The sequence below is a fragment of the Prionailurus bengalensis genome, chromosome B4, assembly GCF_016509475.1.
Source record: "Prionailurus bengalensis isolate Pbe53 chromosome B4, Fcat_Pben_1.1_paternal_pri, whole genome shotgun sequence".
Lineage (NCBI taxonomy): Eukaryota > Metazoa > Chordata > Mammalia > Carnivora > Felidae > Prionailurus > Prionailurus bengalensis.
Genome location: NC_057358.1, coordinates 51,718,121 through 51,733,036, shown reverse-complemented (window position 1 = coordinate 51,733,036; position 14,916 = coordinate 51,718,121). Strand labels below are relative to the sequence as shown.

The 14,916-nt window shown below is 37.9% G+C and overlaps 1 protein-coding gene across 1 annotated transcript in view; it reads right to left on the bottom strand.

Annotated features, from left to right (window-relative positions):
- PIK3C2G (phosphatidylinositol-4-phosphate 3-kinase catalytic subunit type 2 gamma) overlaps positions 1-14,916 on the bottom strand; it is a 333,932-nt gene that overhangs the window by 35,136 nt on the left and 283,880 nt on the right. The window contains exon 29 of the mRNA XM_043561485.1: positions 11,751-11,826. Coding sequence (XP_043417420.1) covers positions 11,751-11,826 — 76 coding nt within the window. The remainder of the gene's footprint in view (positions 1-11,750; positions 11,827-14,916) is intronic.

The window sequence follows — 14,916 nt, the reverse complement described above, 5'->3', positions numbered from 1 at the left end:
TGAATGGGATCAGTTTCTTTATTTGTCTTTCTGTTGCTTCATTGTTAGTGTATAAGAATGCAACTGATTTCTGTACATTGATTTTGTAGCCTGCAACTTTGCTGAATTCCTGTATCAGTTCTAGCAGACTTTTGGTGGAGTCTATCGGATTTTCCATGTATAATATCATGTCATCTGCAAAAAGCGAAAGCTTGACTTCATCTTTGCCAATTTTGATGCCTTTGATTTCCTTTTGTTGTCTGATTGCTGATGCTAGAACTTCCAGCACTATGTTAAACAGCAGCGGTGAGAGTGGGCATCCTTGTCGTGTTCCTGATCTCAGGGAAAAAGCTTTCAGTTTTTCCCCGTTGAGGATGATGTTAGCTGTGGGCTTTTCATAAATGGCTTTTATGATCTTTAAGTATGTTCCTTCTATCCCGACTTTCTCAAGGGTTTTTATTAAGAAAGGGTGCTGGATTTTGTCGAAGGCCTTTTCTGCATCGATTGACAGGATCATATGGTTCTTCTCTCTTTTTTTGTTAATGTGATGTATCACGTTGATTGATTTGCGAATGTTGAACCAGCCCTGCATCCCAGGAATGAATCCCACTTGATCATGGTGAATAATTCTTTTTATATGCCGTTGAATTCGATTTGCTAGTATCTTATTGAGAATTTTTGCATCCATATTCATCAGGGATATTGGCCTGTAGTTCTCTTTTTTTACTGGGTCTCTGTCTGGTTTAGGAATCAAAGTAATACTGGCTTCATAGAATGAGTCTGGAAGTTTTCCTTCCCTTTCTATTTCTTGGAATAGCTTGAGAAGGATAGGTATTATCTCTGCTTTAAACGTCTGGTAGAACTCCCCTGGGAAGCCATCTGGTCCTGGACTCTTATTTGTTGGGAGATTTTTGATAACCGATTCAATTTCTTCGCTGGTTATGGGTCTGTTCAAGCTTTCTATTTCCTCCTGATTGAGTTTTGGAAGCGTGTGGGTGTTCAGGAATTCGTCCATTTCTTCCAGGTTGTCCAATTTGTTGGCATATAAGTTTTCATAGTATTCCCTGATAATTGTTTGTATCTCTGAGGGATTGGTTGTAATAATTCCATTTTCATTCATGATTTTATCTATTTGGGTCATCTCCCTTTTCTTTTTGAGAAGCCTGGCTAGAGGTTTGTCAATTTTGTTTATTTTTTCAAAAAACCAACTCTTGGTTTCGTTGATCTGCTCTACAGTTTTTTTAGTTTCTATATTGTTTATTTCTGCTCTGATCTTTATTATTTCTCTTCTTCTGCTGGGCTTAGGCTGCCTTTGCTGTTCTGCTTCTAGTTCCTTTAGGTGTGCTGTTAGATTTTGTATTTGGGATTTTTCTTGTTTCTTGAGATAGGCCTGGATTGCAATGTATTTTCCTCTCAGGACTGCCTTTGCTGCGTCCCAAAGCGTTTGGATTGTTGTATTTTCATTTTCGTTTGTTTCCATATATTTTTTAATTTCTTCTCTAATTGCCTGGTTGACCCACTCATTCGTTAGTAGGGTGTTCTTTAACCTCCATGCTTTTGGAGGTTTTCCAGACTTTTTCCTGTGGTTGATTTCAAGCTTCATGGCATTGTGGTCTGAAAGTAAGCATGGTATAATTTCAATTCTTGTAAACTTATGAAGGGCTGTTTTGTGACCCAGTATATGATCTATCTTGGAGAATGTTCCATGTGCACTCGAGAAGAAAGTATATTCTGTTGCTTTGGGATGCAGAGTTCTAAATATATCTGTCAAGTCCATCTCATCCAATGTCTCATTCAGGGCCCTTGTTTCTTTATTGACCGTGTGTCTAGATGATCTATCCATTTCTGTAAGTGGTGTATTAAAGTCCCCTGCAATTACCACATTCTTATCAATAAGGTTGCTTATGTTTATGAGTAATTGTTTTATATATTTGGGGGCTCCGGTATTCGGTGCATAGACATTGATAATTGTTAGCTCTTCCTGATGGATAGACCCTGTAACTATTATATAATGTCCTTCTTCATCTCTTGTTACAGCCTTTAATTTAAAGTCTAGTTTGTCTGATATAAGTATGGCTACTCCAGCTTTCTTTTGGCTTCCAGTCGCATGATAAATAGTTCTCCATCCCCTCACTCTCAATCTAAAGGTGTCCTCAGGTCTAAAATGAGTCTCTTGTAGACAGCAAATAGATGGGTCTTGTTTTTTTATCCATTCTGATACCCTATGTCTTTTGGTTGGCGCATTTAATCCATTTACATTCAGTGTTATTATAGAAAGATACGGGTTTAGAGTCATTGTGATGTCTGTATGTTTTATGCTTATAGTGATGTCTCTGGGACTTTGTCTCACAGGGTCCCCCTTAGGATCTCTTGTAGGGCTGGTTTAGTGGTGACAAATTCCTTCAGTTTTTGTTTGTTTGGGAAGACCTTTATCTCTCCTTCTATTCTAAATGACAGACTTGCTGGATAAAGGATTCTTGGCTGCATATTTTTTCTGTCTAGCACCCTGAAAATCTCGTGCCAATTCTTTCTGGCCTGCCAAGTTTCAAAAGAGAGATCAGTCACGAGTCTTATAGGTCTCCCTTTATATGTGAGGGCACGTTTACCCCTTGCTGCTTTCAGAATTTTCTCTTTATCCTTGTATTTTGCCAGTTTCACTATGATATGTCGTGCAGAAGATCGATTCAAGTTACGTCTGAAGGGAGTTCTCTGTGCCTCTTGGATTTCAATGCCTTTTTCCTTCCCCAGTTCAGGGAAGTTCTCAGCTATGATTTCTTCAAGTACCCCTTCAGCACCTTTCCCTCTCTCTTCCTCCTCTGGGATACCAATTATGCGTATATTATTTCTTTTTAGTGTATCACTTAATTCTCTAATTTTCCCCTCATACTCCTGGATTTTTTTATCTCTCTTTTTCTCAGCTTCCTCTTTTTCCATAACTTTATCTTCTAGTTCACCTATTCTCTCCTCTGCCTCTTCAAGCCGAGCTGTGGTGGTTTCCATTTTGTTATGCATTTCGTTTAAAGCGTTTTTCAGCTCCTCGTGACTGTTCCTTAGTCCCTTGATCTCTGTAGCAAGAGATTCTCTGCTGTCCTGTATACTGTTTTCAAGCCCAGCGATTAATTTTATGACTATTATTCTAAATTCACTTTCTGTTATATTATTTAAATCCTTTTTGATCAGCTCATTAGCTGTTGTTATTTCCTGGAGATTCTTCTGAGGGGAGTTCTTCCGCTTGGTCATTTTGGATAGTCCCTGGCGTGGTGAGGACCTGCAGGGCACTTCCCCTGTGCTGTGGTGTATACCTGGAGTTGGTGGGCGGGGCCGCAGTCAGACCTGATGTCTGCCCCCAGCCCACCGCTGGGGCCACAGTCAGACTGGTGTGTGCCTTCTCTTCCCCTCTCCTAGGGGCGGGATTCACTGTGGGGTGGTGTGGCTCGTCTGGGCTACTTGCACCCTGCCAGGCTTGTGATGCTGGGGATCTGGCGTATTAGCTGGGGTGGGTAGGCAAGGTGCTCGGGGGCAGGAGGGGCAGGCTTAGATCGCTTCTCCTTAGGTGATCCACTTCAGGAGGGGCCCTGTGGCAGCGGGAGGGAGTCAGATCCTCTGCCGGAGGTTTGGCTCCGCAGAAGCGCAGAGTTGGGTGTTTGCGCGGAGCGAGCAAGTTCCCTGGCAGGAACCGGTTCCCTTTGGGATTTCGGCTGGGGGATGGGCGGGGGAAATGGCGCTGGCGAGCGCCTTTGTTCCCCACCAAACTGAGCTCTGTTGTCAGGGGGCTCAGCAGCTCTCCCTCCCTTTGTCCTCCAGCCTTCCCGCTTTCCGAGCAGAGCTGTTAATTTCTGACCTCCCAGACACTAAGTCGCGCTTGCTGTTGGAACACAGTCCGCCCGGCCCCTCCGCTTTTGCAAGCCCGACTCGGGGGCTCTGCTTGGCCGGCGAGCCGCCCCTCCGCTCCGGCTCCCTCCCGCCAGTCCGTGGAGCGCGCACCGCCTCGCCGCCCTTCCTACCCTCTTCCGTGGGCCTCTCGTCTGCGTTTGGCTCCGGCGACTCTGTTCTGCTAATCCTCTGGCGGTTTTCTGGGTTATTTAGGCAGGTGTAGATGGAATCTAAGTGATCAGCAGGACGTGCGGTGAGCCCAGCGTCCTCCTAAGCCGCCATCTTGCCGCAACTCTCTTCTTCTTCTTCTTCTTCTTCGCTGCCTCTTCCTCCTTCTTCTTCTCCTTCTTTTTAAGTTTATGTATTTATTTTGAGAGAGAGAATGCAAGTGGAGGAGGGGCAGATAAAGGGAGAGAAGGAATCCCAAGCAGATTCTGTGCTGTTAGCGCAGATCCAGATGCATGGCTCCATCTCATGAACTGTGAGATCATGACCTAAGCCAAAATCAACAGTTGGATGTTTAACCAACTGAGCCACCCAGGTACCCCTGGGATTTATCTTCCATGTTTATTTTATCTTTCTCTATACATCAATTTGGTACCTGATACCTTTATTTAATTTTCATCCTTTGTGATAGATTCTTAGTTGATTCTTATTTTTTTAGGTATGTAATCATATTACTGGCAGACATTGTTAGTTTTGTCTTCTCTTTGCCAAACTTTGTTTCTAAGATTTTTTTTTCAATTTCATACAATCATTTCACAAATATTTATGGATATCTTATGGACAAGGCACTGTGCTAGACCCTTGGAACAGGTTAGACAAAATTCCTCTCTTGGCATTTCTATAGTAGCCAGGGATATATAAAAAGCAAAACCACACAATAAATAAGTAAAGTTTATTATAAGCTGAATATTATAAATGATAGGAAAAAAAAACCCAGAACATGATGAAGGCACTGAGGACTAACAGAATAAGAGTCAGTTTGCAATTTTAGATAGGATGATCAGTGTACTTCTCATTGAGAAGGTAAATTAAAAATTTTTTTTAATTTATTATTTTTGAGAGAGAGAAAACGCATGCCTTAGTGGGGAAGAGGTGGGGGGGGGTGCAGATAGAGGATCTGAAGTGGGGCTCAAACTCTTGAACCATGAGATCATGACCTGGGTGAAGCCGGACTCTGCTTAACTGACTGAGCTACCCAGGCGCCCAGAGAAGGTTAATTTTGAGCAAAGACCTGAAAGAGGTGAAACAGTAAGTTACCTGTTGGTAACCATGATGATCATGGGCATAGTGTCTTATTTTATAGTTTAGTGGAAATGCTTTTCCACTGTTTCCTTGTCATGCCTGATGTGGGCTTTGGATAGCCAAGATAGATACATTTTCTCATGTTAAAGCATTACCCATTTATTTTTATTTGAGTGCTTTGTCAAGAAAGTTTACTGAAATTTATCAAGTGCCTTTTCAGGGTCTATAGAGACAACCATATGATTTTTCTCTTTAAGTCTTTTAAGATGATAACATGTATACTGTATATTACCAACATTGAACCATTTTTGCATTTCTGGTCCTGGTGAATTTCATTCCTTTAGTGTGATGATGGATTACTTTGGCAAATATTTTAGAATTTTCCATTGATACTCAGAAGTGAGATTAGGCTGTGGTTCCTTTTTTGCTGTTCTTGTATTCCTTGAAGCTACTGGCATAAATACTTTATATGCTTCATAAGAATAATATGGAAAAATTTCCTTATTTTTCTATGCTCTGGAATTGTTTAACAGTGGAATCACCTACTTTTTAAAGGTTTTATAGAATTCCTGTGGAAATCATCTGAACTTGGTAGTGTTCTAAAGTTTGCTTTTTGAAGCTTTTTCTTTTCTCTCAAACTTGGTCTTTTCTAGAGCAAGGAGATTGTGTTTTCCTAGAACACTTATCTATTTCAGACAGATTTGCAAATTTAGTTTTGTAGTCTTGAGCAAAGTAGTCTCCTACTTTTCTTCAGTTTCATCTTTTTCTATGGTTACTTCTTGATTCTCCTTTTGTATTTTATATATTTGCATTTGCCCCCATTCGTTTTAATGTTTATTTGTTTTGGGGAGAGACAGAGACAGAGCGTGAGGTGGGGGGGGGGGGCAGAAAGAGAGAGGGAGATACATAATCTGAAGCAGGCTCCAGGCTGTCAGCACAGAGCCTGACACTGGGCTCGAACACACTAACCGAACCGTGAGATCATGACCTGAGGCGAAGTCGGATGCTTAATGGACTGAGCCACCCAGGCATCCCTGCCCCCAGTCTTTTGATTATATTAGCCATTGGCTTTTTTATTTTATTGTTTACTTTTAAACTTCCAGATTTATTTATTCTGTTTTCTGTGTTCTAACTCATTAATCTCTACTTGACTCTTCATCCATTTATTTTTCTTTTTTGTATTCCTTTGTTTTGTTTTGCGGTCTTATTCCAATTGTCCCAGTTATTGAGCATTGCTTTCTCTTTCTCCCATGTTTCTGAGATGTATTGTTATTCTTTAGAAATTTTGCCATTTTGTGCTTTAAGTCCTTTTGGCCCAAGAGTTAAGAGAGGTTTGTTTTCATAAATATCTAAACTTAAGTATCTTTTAGCTTTCTGAATTTTTAAAATTAATTTCTCACTTTACTTTCTCATGATTAAAAAATATGTCTGTACTATTTCTACTTTTTAGGATTTATTGAAATTTTCTTTGTGGCCTAATATATAATCTATTTTCATGATTAAGAGTTTTTATATAAATTACCAATTTTCCTTATTAATTTTATTTAGTGTTCTTTGTGTCTACTTATTTAAAAATTTTTAAATGTTTTTATTTATTTTTGAGAAAGAGAGAGAGAGAGAGAGAGAGAGAGAGAGAGAGAGAGAGAGAATGCAAGTGTGGGAGGGCAGACACACAGGGAGACAGAATCTGAAGCAGGCTCCAGCCTGTGAAATGAGAGATCATTACCTGAGCCAAAGTCGGATGCTTAACTGACTGAGTCACCCAGGCACCCCTGTATCTACTTACTTTTTTCACTCAGTCTTTCATAAATCAAGAGAAGTTAATTAGAATATCCTATTACCAGTCTGTGTATTTTTCCTTGAATGTTCCATAATTTCTGCTTTATATGTGTTGCTGTCATATAGTTCATATGTAGTCATAACCACTCATAACGTTATTGAGAATTGTACTTATGATAGTTTAAAGTTGTATTCTTGTTTAATTCAATGCTTCTTGTCTTAAATGCCACCTTTTCTTTATTAAATCATGGCTTCTGGTCTCCATGTCCTAATGTACCTGTGTTTGGAGTTTAATTTTTAATTTTTAAAAATCATTTTCTCTTAGGTGTGTTTTACATAAAGTATAGAGTTATGATTTATACTTTTACTCCAACTGGAAATTTTTTCTTATAGATGAGTTTAAGCCCATTTCTACTTATTGATACAATAGATTCATTTTCTGTTATTGTTTTATGTTATTAAAGAAATATAACATTTTTGTTTTTATAATTTTTAAAGAAAATCTTTGGCTATGTAATTTGTTTTTATTTTTATGTACTTAGAAAACTTTTACTTTTGTTATAGTGGTTACTTTTATTTAGTATTCTTAGACTTTTATTTTTTTTTGACAATATTTGTTTCCTAATAGAGACAGAGATAAAATTAATGTGTATAAAATTTTGCACTTGACTTTCATCTACCACCTAATTATATTCAATGTTATACTCTTTCTCAGTGTTTCCCTAACACTAATATTACATATGCTACAATTACTTTTATCACGTGATTTGTTAGGTTTTAGCGATATCTTTTGATACTCAGCTTTTAGAAATAAAATAATTAGAAAAAGTCCTCTAACTCTCATCTTCTTTTATCTTTTCTTGCCCACATTAGCCACAAATAAAAGTCTAAGATAATTTTCTAACTGGAAACATGGTATTTTATGATATAATATAGCAAATGCATAAAATTTAAAGATTTCAACTTTCAAAAACAACCTAATATAAATATTTATTTCTAAGTAGCCCCAGCCCTCCCTTTATTGTCCTTCCATCTCATTAAAAGTTACATTGAAAACCTGGGTAACATATTTCAATGTATAGATAATTGACTGAGTTCTGCTAGAGTAAGTAGCGATAACATTAACCAGAGAGACCCTGCCATGGAGACAGTGGCTTCAGTTCCCTTTTAAATTAATAGCATCTCCAACTGGAGGTTGGTAATGTGAGGTAATGATTGAAAATTCCTGTTTGCAACCATTTGTTATTATCAATGGCATATAAACATGTTTATTAATTCATCCTCTTAACTCTGACAACTGTTGTCTTTGATCATGTTCTACTCCATTACCTATGTTATTGTCACTATACCTTGACAATAAAATCTATCTTCTTCATGTCAGTGTTGTGTACTGGTAGAGGATGGATAGATTTATATTTTTGTGGAGGTACTATTTTGCATGGGACCTCTATTAATTTGGGGGAGTATAGAGGATCATGCTATTAGAGAGTTGAAGAGTATACAAGATAAAATGCAGCAACTTTCTGGGTAGTGCTTTGGGTGAGTCTGGTTGAGTCCATATTTAATGTGGTAATTTGCAGAAGATTTCTTTTCTAGGTGCTACTTCAAGAGAATTCTAGTGGTTGGGAAGTAGTGAAGTTCTTGTGCCTGGGCACTACCATGGGAAGTGGGAAGTGTGGGAGAAGTGGCATGATTTGGGATTTTAGTTTTCTTCTCATTGTCCCTTTAATAAAAATGACAAGCTACCTTGGTAGAGAATATAAATGTGTCATACATTGTTCTTTCTGTCAACAATCATTTATTCAGTAATTATTTATGGAGAGTGAATCTATAGTAGACCAGACACTGTGCTAAGGCCTGGGGTTACATTGTGAGCAATATAGACATGGATCATGTCTTCATGAATTTCTAGTCTACAAAGAAGCACACAAAGCCATAATCACCACTGCAATAATTTTGGGGGAAAAAAGCATTTTAGGAGTAAAGAGCAAAGACAATTGAGATGAGATATGAAGGATGCAAAAAAAAAATGGTGGAGAAGGTAGAAAAAGTCAGAAAAAGTCGGTCAAAAAAAAAAAGTCTTTTTTGTCAGAAAAAGTCTGACAAAAAGTCAAGTGGTCCGGGCAGAGAAAGGTCCATCTGTTATGTGCTGGTGTGCTTGTCTTAGTTGAGGAACTGGAAAAAGAATCAAGATAGGGAAGGGTCTGATATTAGCGCTGGAAAAGGAAACTGGAGGATGCCAGATTCTGCTGGGATGCCATCATGAGAATTTTGGTCTTTACCCTAAGGGCAGGGGCAACTATATAATTTGTGAGGCTCAGTGATAATGAAAATGCAAAGTGAAAATGCAGGGTCCCTTTTACAAAAATTATTAAGAATTTTGAAATAGTGACAGTAGAGTCTTAAACCAAGTGCAGGAACTTTCTAAGCACTGTGCCTAGTGTGACTGCACAAGTCACAAACCCATGAACTTGGCCCTGCCTAAGAGCAATGGGAAGCCAAGCAAAAGTGTGAAGTAGAGAAGAGTATTGATTGGATTGGCACTTTAAAAGACAAATTCTTGGGGCGCCTGGGTGGCTCAGTTGGTTAAGCATGGGGCTTATGATTTTGGTTCAGGTCATGACCTCATGGTTTGTTGAGTTTGAGCTCTGTGTCCAGCCCTGTACTGACAGTGTGGAGCCTACTTGGGATTCTCTCTCTCTCTCTCTCTCTCTCTCTCTCTCTTTGCCCCTCTCCCATGCTCTTTCTCTCTCTCTCTCTCTCAAAATAAATAAACATTTAAAAAAAAGACAAATTCTGGGACGCCTGGGTGGCTCAGTGGGTTAAGCGTCCGACTTCAGCTCACATCATGATCTCGCGCTCTGTGAGTTCCAGCCCCGCATTGGGCTCTGTGCTGACAGCTCAGAGCCTGGAGCCTGCTTCAGATTCTGTGTCTCCCTCTCTCTCTGGCCCTCCCCCGTTCATGCTCTGTCTCTTTCTGTCTCAAAAATAAATAAACGTTAAAAAAAAAAAAGACAAATTCCTTTTTTATTTTTATTGAAAAAAATTTTTTAATGTTTATTTATTTTTGGGAGAGGGAGACAGAGCATGAGTGGGGGGCAGGAGAGAGAGAGACACAGAATCCAAAGTAGGCTCCAGGCTCTAAGCTGGTTAGCACAGAGCCTGACGCAGGGCTTGAACCCATGAGCTGTGAGATCATGACCTGAGCCCAAGTCAGATGCTTAACCAGCTGGGCCACCTAGCCACCCTTGTGTTTTGTTGTTTTGAAACAATAGGCTGTATTTCATATACAGTCAAATATTGAGAATCAAATCTTTTGTCTATCACCACTCTGCCAAAACAAGTCTTGAGTATTGTATGATGTAGTAAGAAATTAGCAATGAGAAAAAAATCAAACCATTTTATTTTTTACAATAATCCTAATTTTTTGTGTGCTTATGTATTTCAAACATCCTATAGAGAAATAATACCTCAGCAAAACTACAAATTTGATAGTGATCCACAGTTTAATTTTTTGATACATAGAGAAACAATTTCCCTTAAGGACTTTTACGACAGAATAGAGATCAAGCTATTACTCTTTAAAAAGTCTGACAACTATAGAAATCAGCAACCTTATGCTTTTTTTAAAATCTCGTTAGTTCAAGTTTATAAATACTAATGGTAAAAGTTATCCCCAGCTAACAATATTTTTGAAAAGAAGATAATTGTTAGATATTTGTGTATCATGACAAGAAAAAAAGGAAATATTTTTTTGGGGGGACGTCATTCTTTAGATACATGTGATTAATTATAAGAAATTACCTTATATTTACTTAAAAATATTTAAGGTTTGTTTTATTAACTATATTTACTTAATACTGTTTATGGTTTGTCTATATAAGCAAAGTGTCAGAGAGTGATGTCAAATTTGGAGCTTGTGACAACAGAGCAATGCATAGTGGGGAAGTGAGTCCTCAGTTTAAAGTTACTTCAGTCTAACAGAAGAAGTAGGCTGACACACACATAAATATACAACTTAATAAGCAATTACACTATTCAGCTTGATCTGGTTGTATAGACCTCTGCACTTAAGTGTAAGTAACTACAATGTTAGATACGAGCAGAGGTGAGAAGCCGATGGGTCTAATCTTAAAGGCAAAGAATCAAGGAGGATACGGATAAAATAAAAACAGAGAGCTGTGAAGGAAAGGAGGGTGAGGCCTAGCAAATTATAGGCTTGCAAATCTTTGTGAAATAAAAACCAGCATCAGTATTTGATAGCTACTGGCAATGGAATTATATTATGGACACTTAAAATTAATGGGACATTCAAAGAGAGTTCCTGCCAGTCTAGGAGAAATGCTAGAAAAGTTCATTAGGATTAACACACATTTGGTGGAAAATAGGGTAGATAATTGTGCTGGGATAGTTTGGGATCCAGGTAATAAAAGAAGACTTCGTGAGGTAGGGTAATTACTGAGCTTTAAAGGATAAGAGTGAAATGGCTAGATAATTCATAATCATTGTTATTGCCTAATATTTACTTTTGTTGCTTCCTAAGATGTTGAGTAATCTGGAAAACTTACCTGCAGGGGAAAACAAGAACTCTGTCTCTGAAATGCAATTCCACCTCGAAGCACAATTAAGTGAAATGAGTTAATAGCGTGACATCATGTACTTATCATAAATGGACAAACACATCTCGGTTTAATTTAACTTGAACATATTTTAAGGGGTTAAAAAGCTTTGGAAATAGAAAAGACCCTTAAAGCTTATTCTTTGAAAAGATTTTAATTTGAAAGTTGAAAAAAATATGTAGTTGTGATTTTTATGCACAATTATATTGAAACTCAAAAATTGTACATAGTAATAATGATAAAATTACTTGCCTAGATCCACAAATGATGGTTCTTCAATTGTTTGTTGCACAGGCTCAGAGAGGAAAAAACTAAGCACGCAATCACTCTGAAAACAAAAAAAGAAAATATAATATTTCTTCATATGTTACTTATTTATTGCTTCCGTTCACTAGTAGAGGATAGACCCCTAATTTAATATGATTGGTGTTCTTATAAAAAGGGGAAGTTTAGACACAGGTATTTATGTAGGAAAGACAATGTGAGGAGACATAGGCAGAAGATAGCCTTTTATAAGTCAAGAAAAAAGGCCTGGAATAGATTCTTCCCTCACAGCCATCAGAAGGAAACAACCTTGTTGACACCTTGACTTTAGACTTTCGTATTCCAAAAAGAAGAGACAACATATTTCTGTTCTTTAAATCATCCAGCTTGTGGTACTTTGTAATAGCAGCCCTAGGTAAGCAAGACAGCACCCAATGCTGATCCCTTCATCTATGTCCTAGATTCTATTTCTTCCTCCTTAGGAACCTTGTGGAATATCTCAATCTATACGTTAGTAACTTTACCTTCTTCCTTTCTTTCTCATCAGCATAAAGTAGTCTCTCCATTTTAACAACTAGCAAACAGAAGAGTCAAACCATACAAAGTATACTCACACGTAAATAATACCCTGTCACTAATGCCCCTTTCGAATCCTGTTATTTCTGTCCCCTCCCTTCCTTGACACAAACCTATGGGAAGAGCTACCAACATTCATAGTGGTTTCACTTCTTCAATTTCTACTCTATGGTCTACAGCACTCAGGATTCCCCCCACTAATAATTCTCCAAAAATGCTTATAACATCATCTCTGACAACTTTTTCTTTTTTCATGTCTCCCGCCCACTCCACCCCACCAAATCTGATGGGGATTTTCTTGGCTGTTATATAGCTACTCTATTTCTAGTGAAAAACTCTCTATCATTTGTTTTTATGATACTAGGTTGTCTCAGTTTTGCTTCCATTTGTCCCGTCATCTCTTTTTGGACTTTTTTTTTTCAGGCTCCTTTTCCTTTTGGTTATAATTTAAGTTCTAGTGTTGTTCACTTCCAGGCCATCTCTCTCATTCCTGACACATTCTTTCTGGGTGATGTTATCCCTTTTGGCAGCTTCTACAATGATGCACCAATCTAAACCTTTATCCCAGATCTGTCTCCTGAGCCTCAGCCCTCTATATCAAAACACCTATTTGTTGGCTTCCTTGACTTTTCTAAAGACAATTACAACCAAAAAGTGCACCAATAACTGCATTTTCTTTGCCTTCAATTTGCTACTTCTTCCTATGTCCAGGCTCAAAATAGAGTGTATTTTTTAGACTCTCCATTGTTCCTTACTCCACACATAATATTATTGCTAAGTCCCCTATTGAATTCCTAAATATCTCAACTACCCATTTCTTCTTTCCAGGTATGCTTCTGAGTTCCAACATCCTCACTTCTCACCTAAATTACAGCAGGGATTCCCAACTCTTACTTTGCTACTCTTTAATCCAATCTGTTTTCCACTTCATAGTCAAACTGATCTTTCAAAATAAATATCTAAGAGTTAACTGCTTAAAACCCAGCAGTGGCTCCTTATTGCTTTTATGAAACAGGCCAACTGCTTCACAAGGCTTGTAAGACCTTTCTTGCTTGGGATATTGCTCATTTCCCCTCTTTATCTCTCACCATTTCTCTTCTAGGACTTCATGCTAACTACACTGAATTATATTTCTTTCCTCAAGTGTGTCAGCTCTCTCACCTCTTTGTCTTCCTACACACTTTGTCGTTATCCATCCTTTCCACGCTTATCCACCCATTTGCCCAAGGTTTTTCATGTGCTTTCTTTTCTACTCTTTTAGCCTCGTCGATAGGATATCAAGAGGAGGGATTGTCATTTATTCACTCATATCTAATAGAGTATTTTTGCTTAATAAATATTTATTAACCAGAACTGAGATCTGTTTTTACAAAAAGAATACATTGGTTTTTCAATGCATATATTGTTATCTATGTAGCAGTTTTATGCATCAGTGTAAATTAGTTAACTACCAAATTTTGATCTCTATGTATTAATCTCTTGTGAACTTGCTTAATAAGAATCTATACCCAAGAAATGTATCCATATTCAGGATGCTGACCAAATCAAGTTTTTTTGTTTTTTTGTTTTGTTTTGTTTTGTTTTTTAAGCTTAAAGTAAAACTTCAGACTGTGTAGAATTTGTTGAATAAAATTTGACCTTCTTGGGCCTTTTGACAACTAGTCAATTATTCTTTTCTGGCGACATTTTGGCCTCACCACCCAATGGTTATTAAACTTCAATAGTAGGCAGAATATCTTCCCAATTAGTGTCTGAAATGTCACCACTAGCCAATTATTCCCTTGTGTTTACACTGTCATATCCTTGAAATCCTCATTTGTAATTCTGGGTGTGGGTGACATACTAAATACTAATTCCTTATTGTAACAAGATTGTTTTCATTCTTGAGGAGAAACATGACTCAGTGTCAATGGAGGGAGAAATCAATAAAAGAGATGAAGAGGGGAGGAAAAGTAATGTTGTTGGATCTTAAAATAATTAATTTTGAAATTTTCTCAGACTTGGCTTTAGTCACGTGCATGCCTCCCACTGCTTTTTAGCACACTGTACCACTATAGAGTATGAGTTATAGAAATGTCAGTACTAAAGTTGTTCTTACTGATGACTTAGATCAATGTTCTCACTTGGGTTTGTATTGATCCCCAAGCAGTGTAGCTACATTTAGTTGTATAGGTTGTATACTGAGCAACATTACAGGTGCCATTTTTACATGGACTCTAAGTATAATCCTACTTAGCAGTGTTCCCCATATGTAGGGCTGGCAGATATAGCAAACAAAACCAGAGGATGTCCATGCAATATTTGCAACATACTTATTCTAAAAAGAGATATGTTTATCTCAAATTCAAATTTAACTGGGTGGCCTGCATTTTATTTCCTACCCTACAGTATGAGGTGTCTAGAAAATGTGTGGGCACATTTTTGGTTGTCTCAAAGGATACAACTGGCAATTAATGGGCAAGGCCACTTATCCTAAATGTGCTGTAATACCCAGGAGGTTCTCACATTATGAAGAATGTTTCTTTTCTGCTTAGTTCTTCAAAAGGTAATGGTCTCCCAGGTTAAAACAAAAACAAAA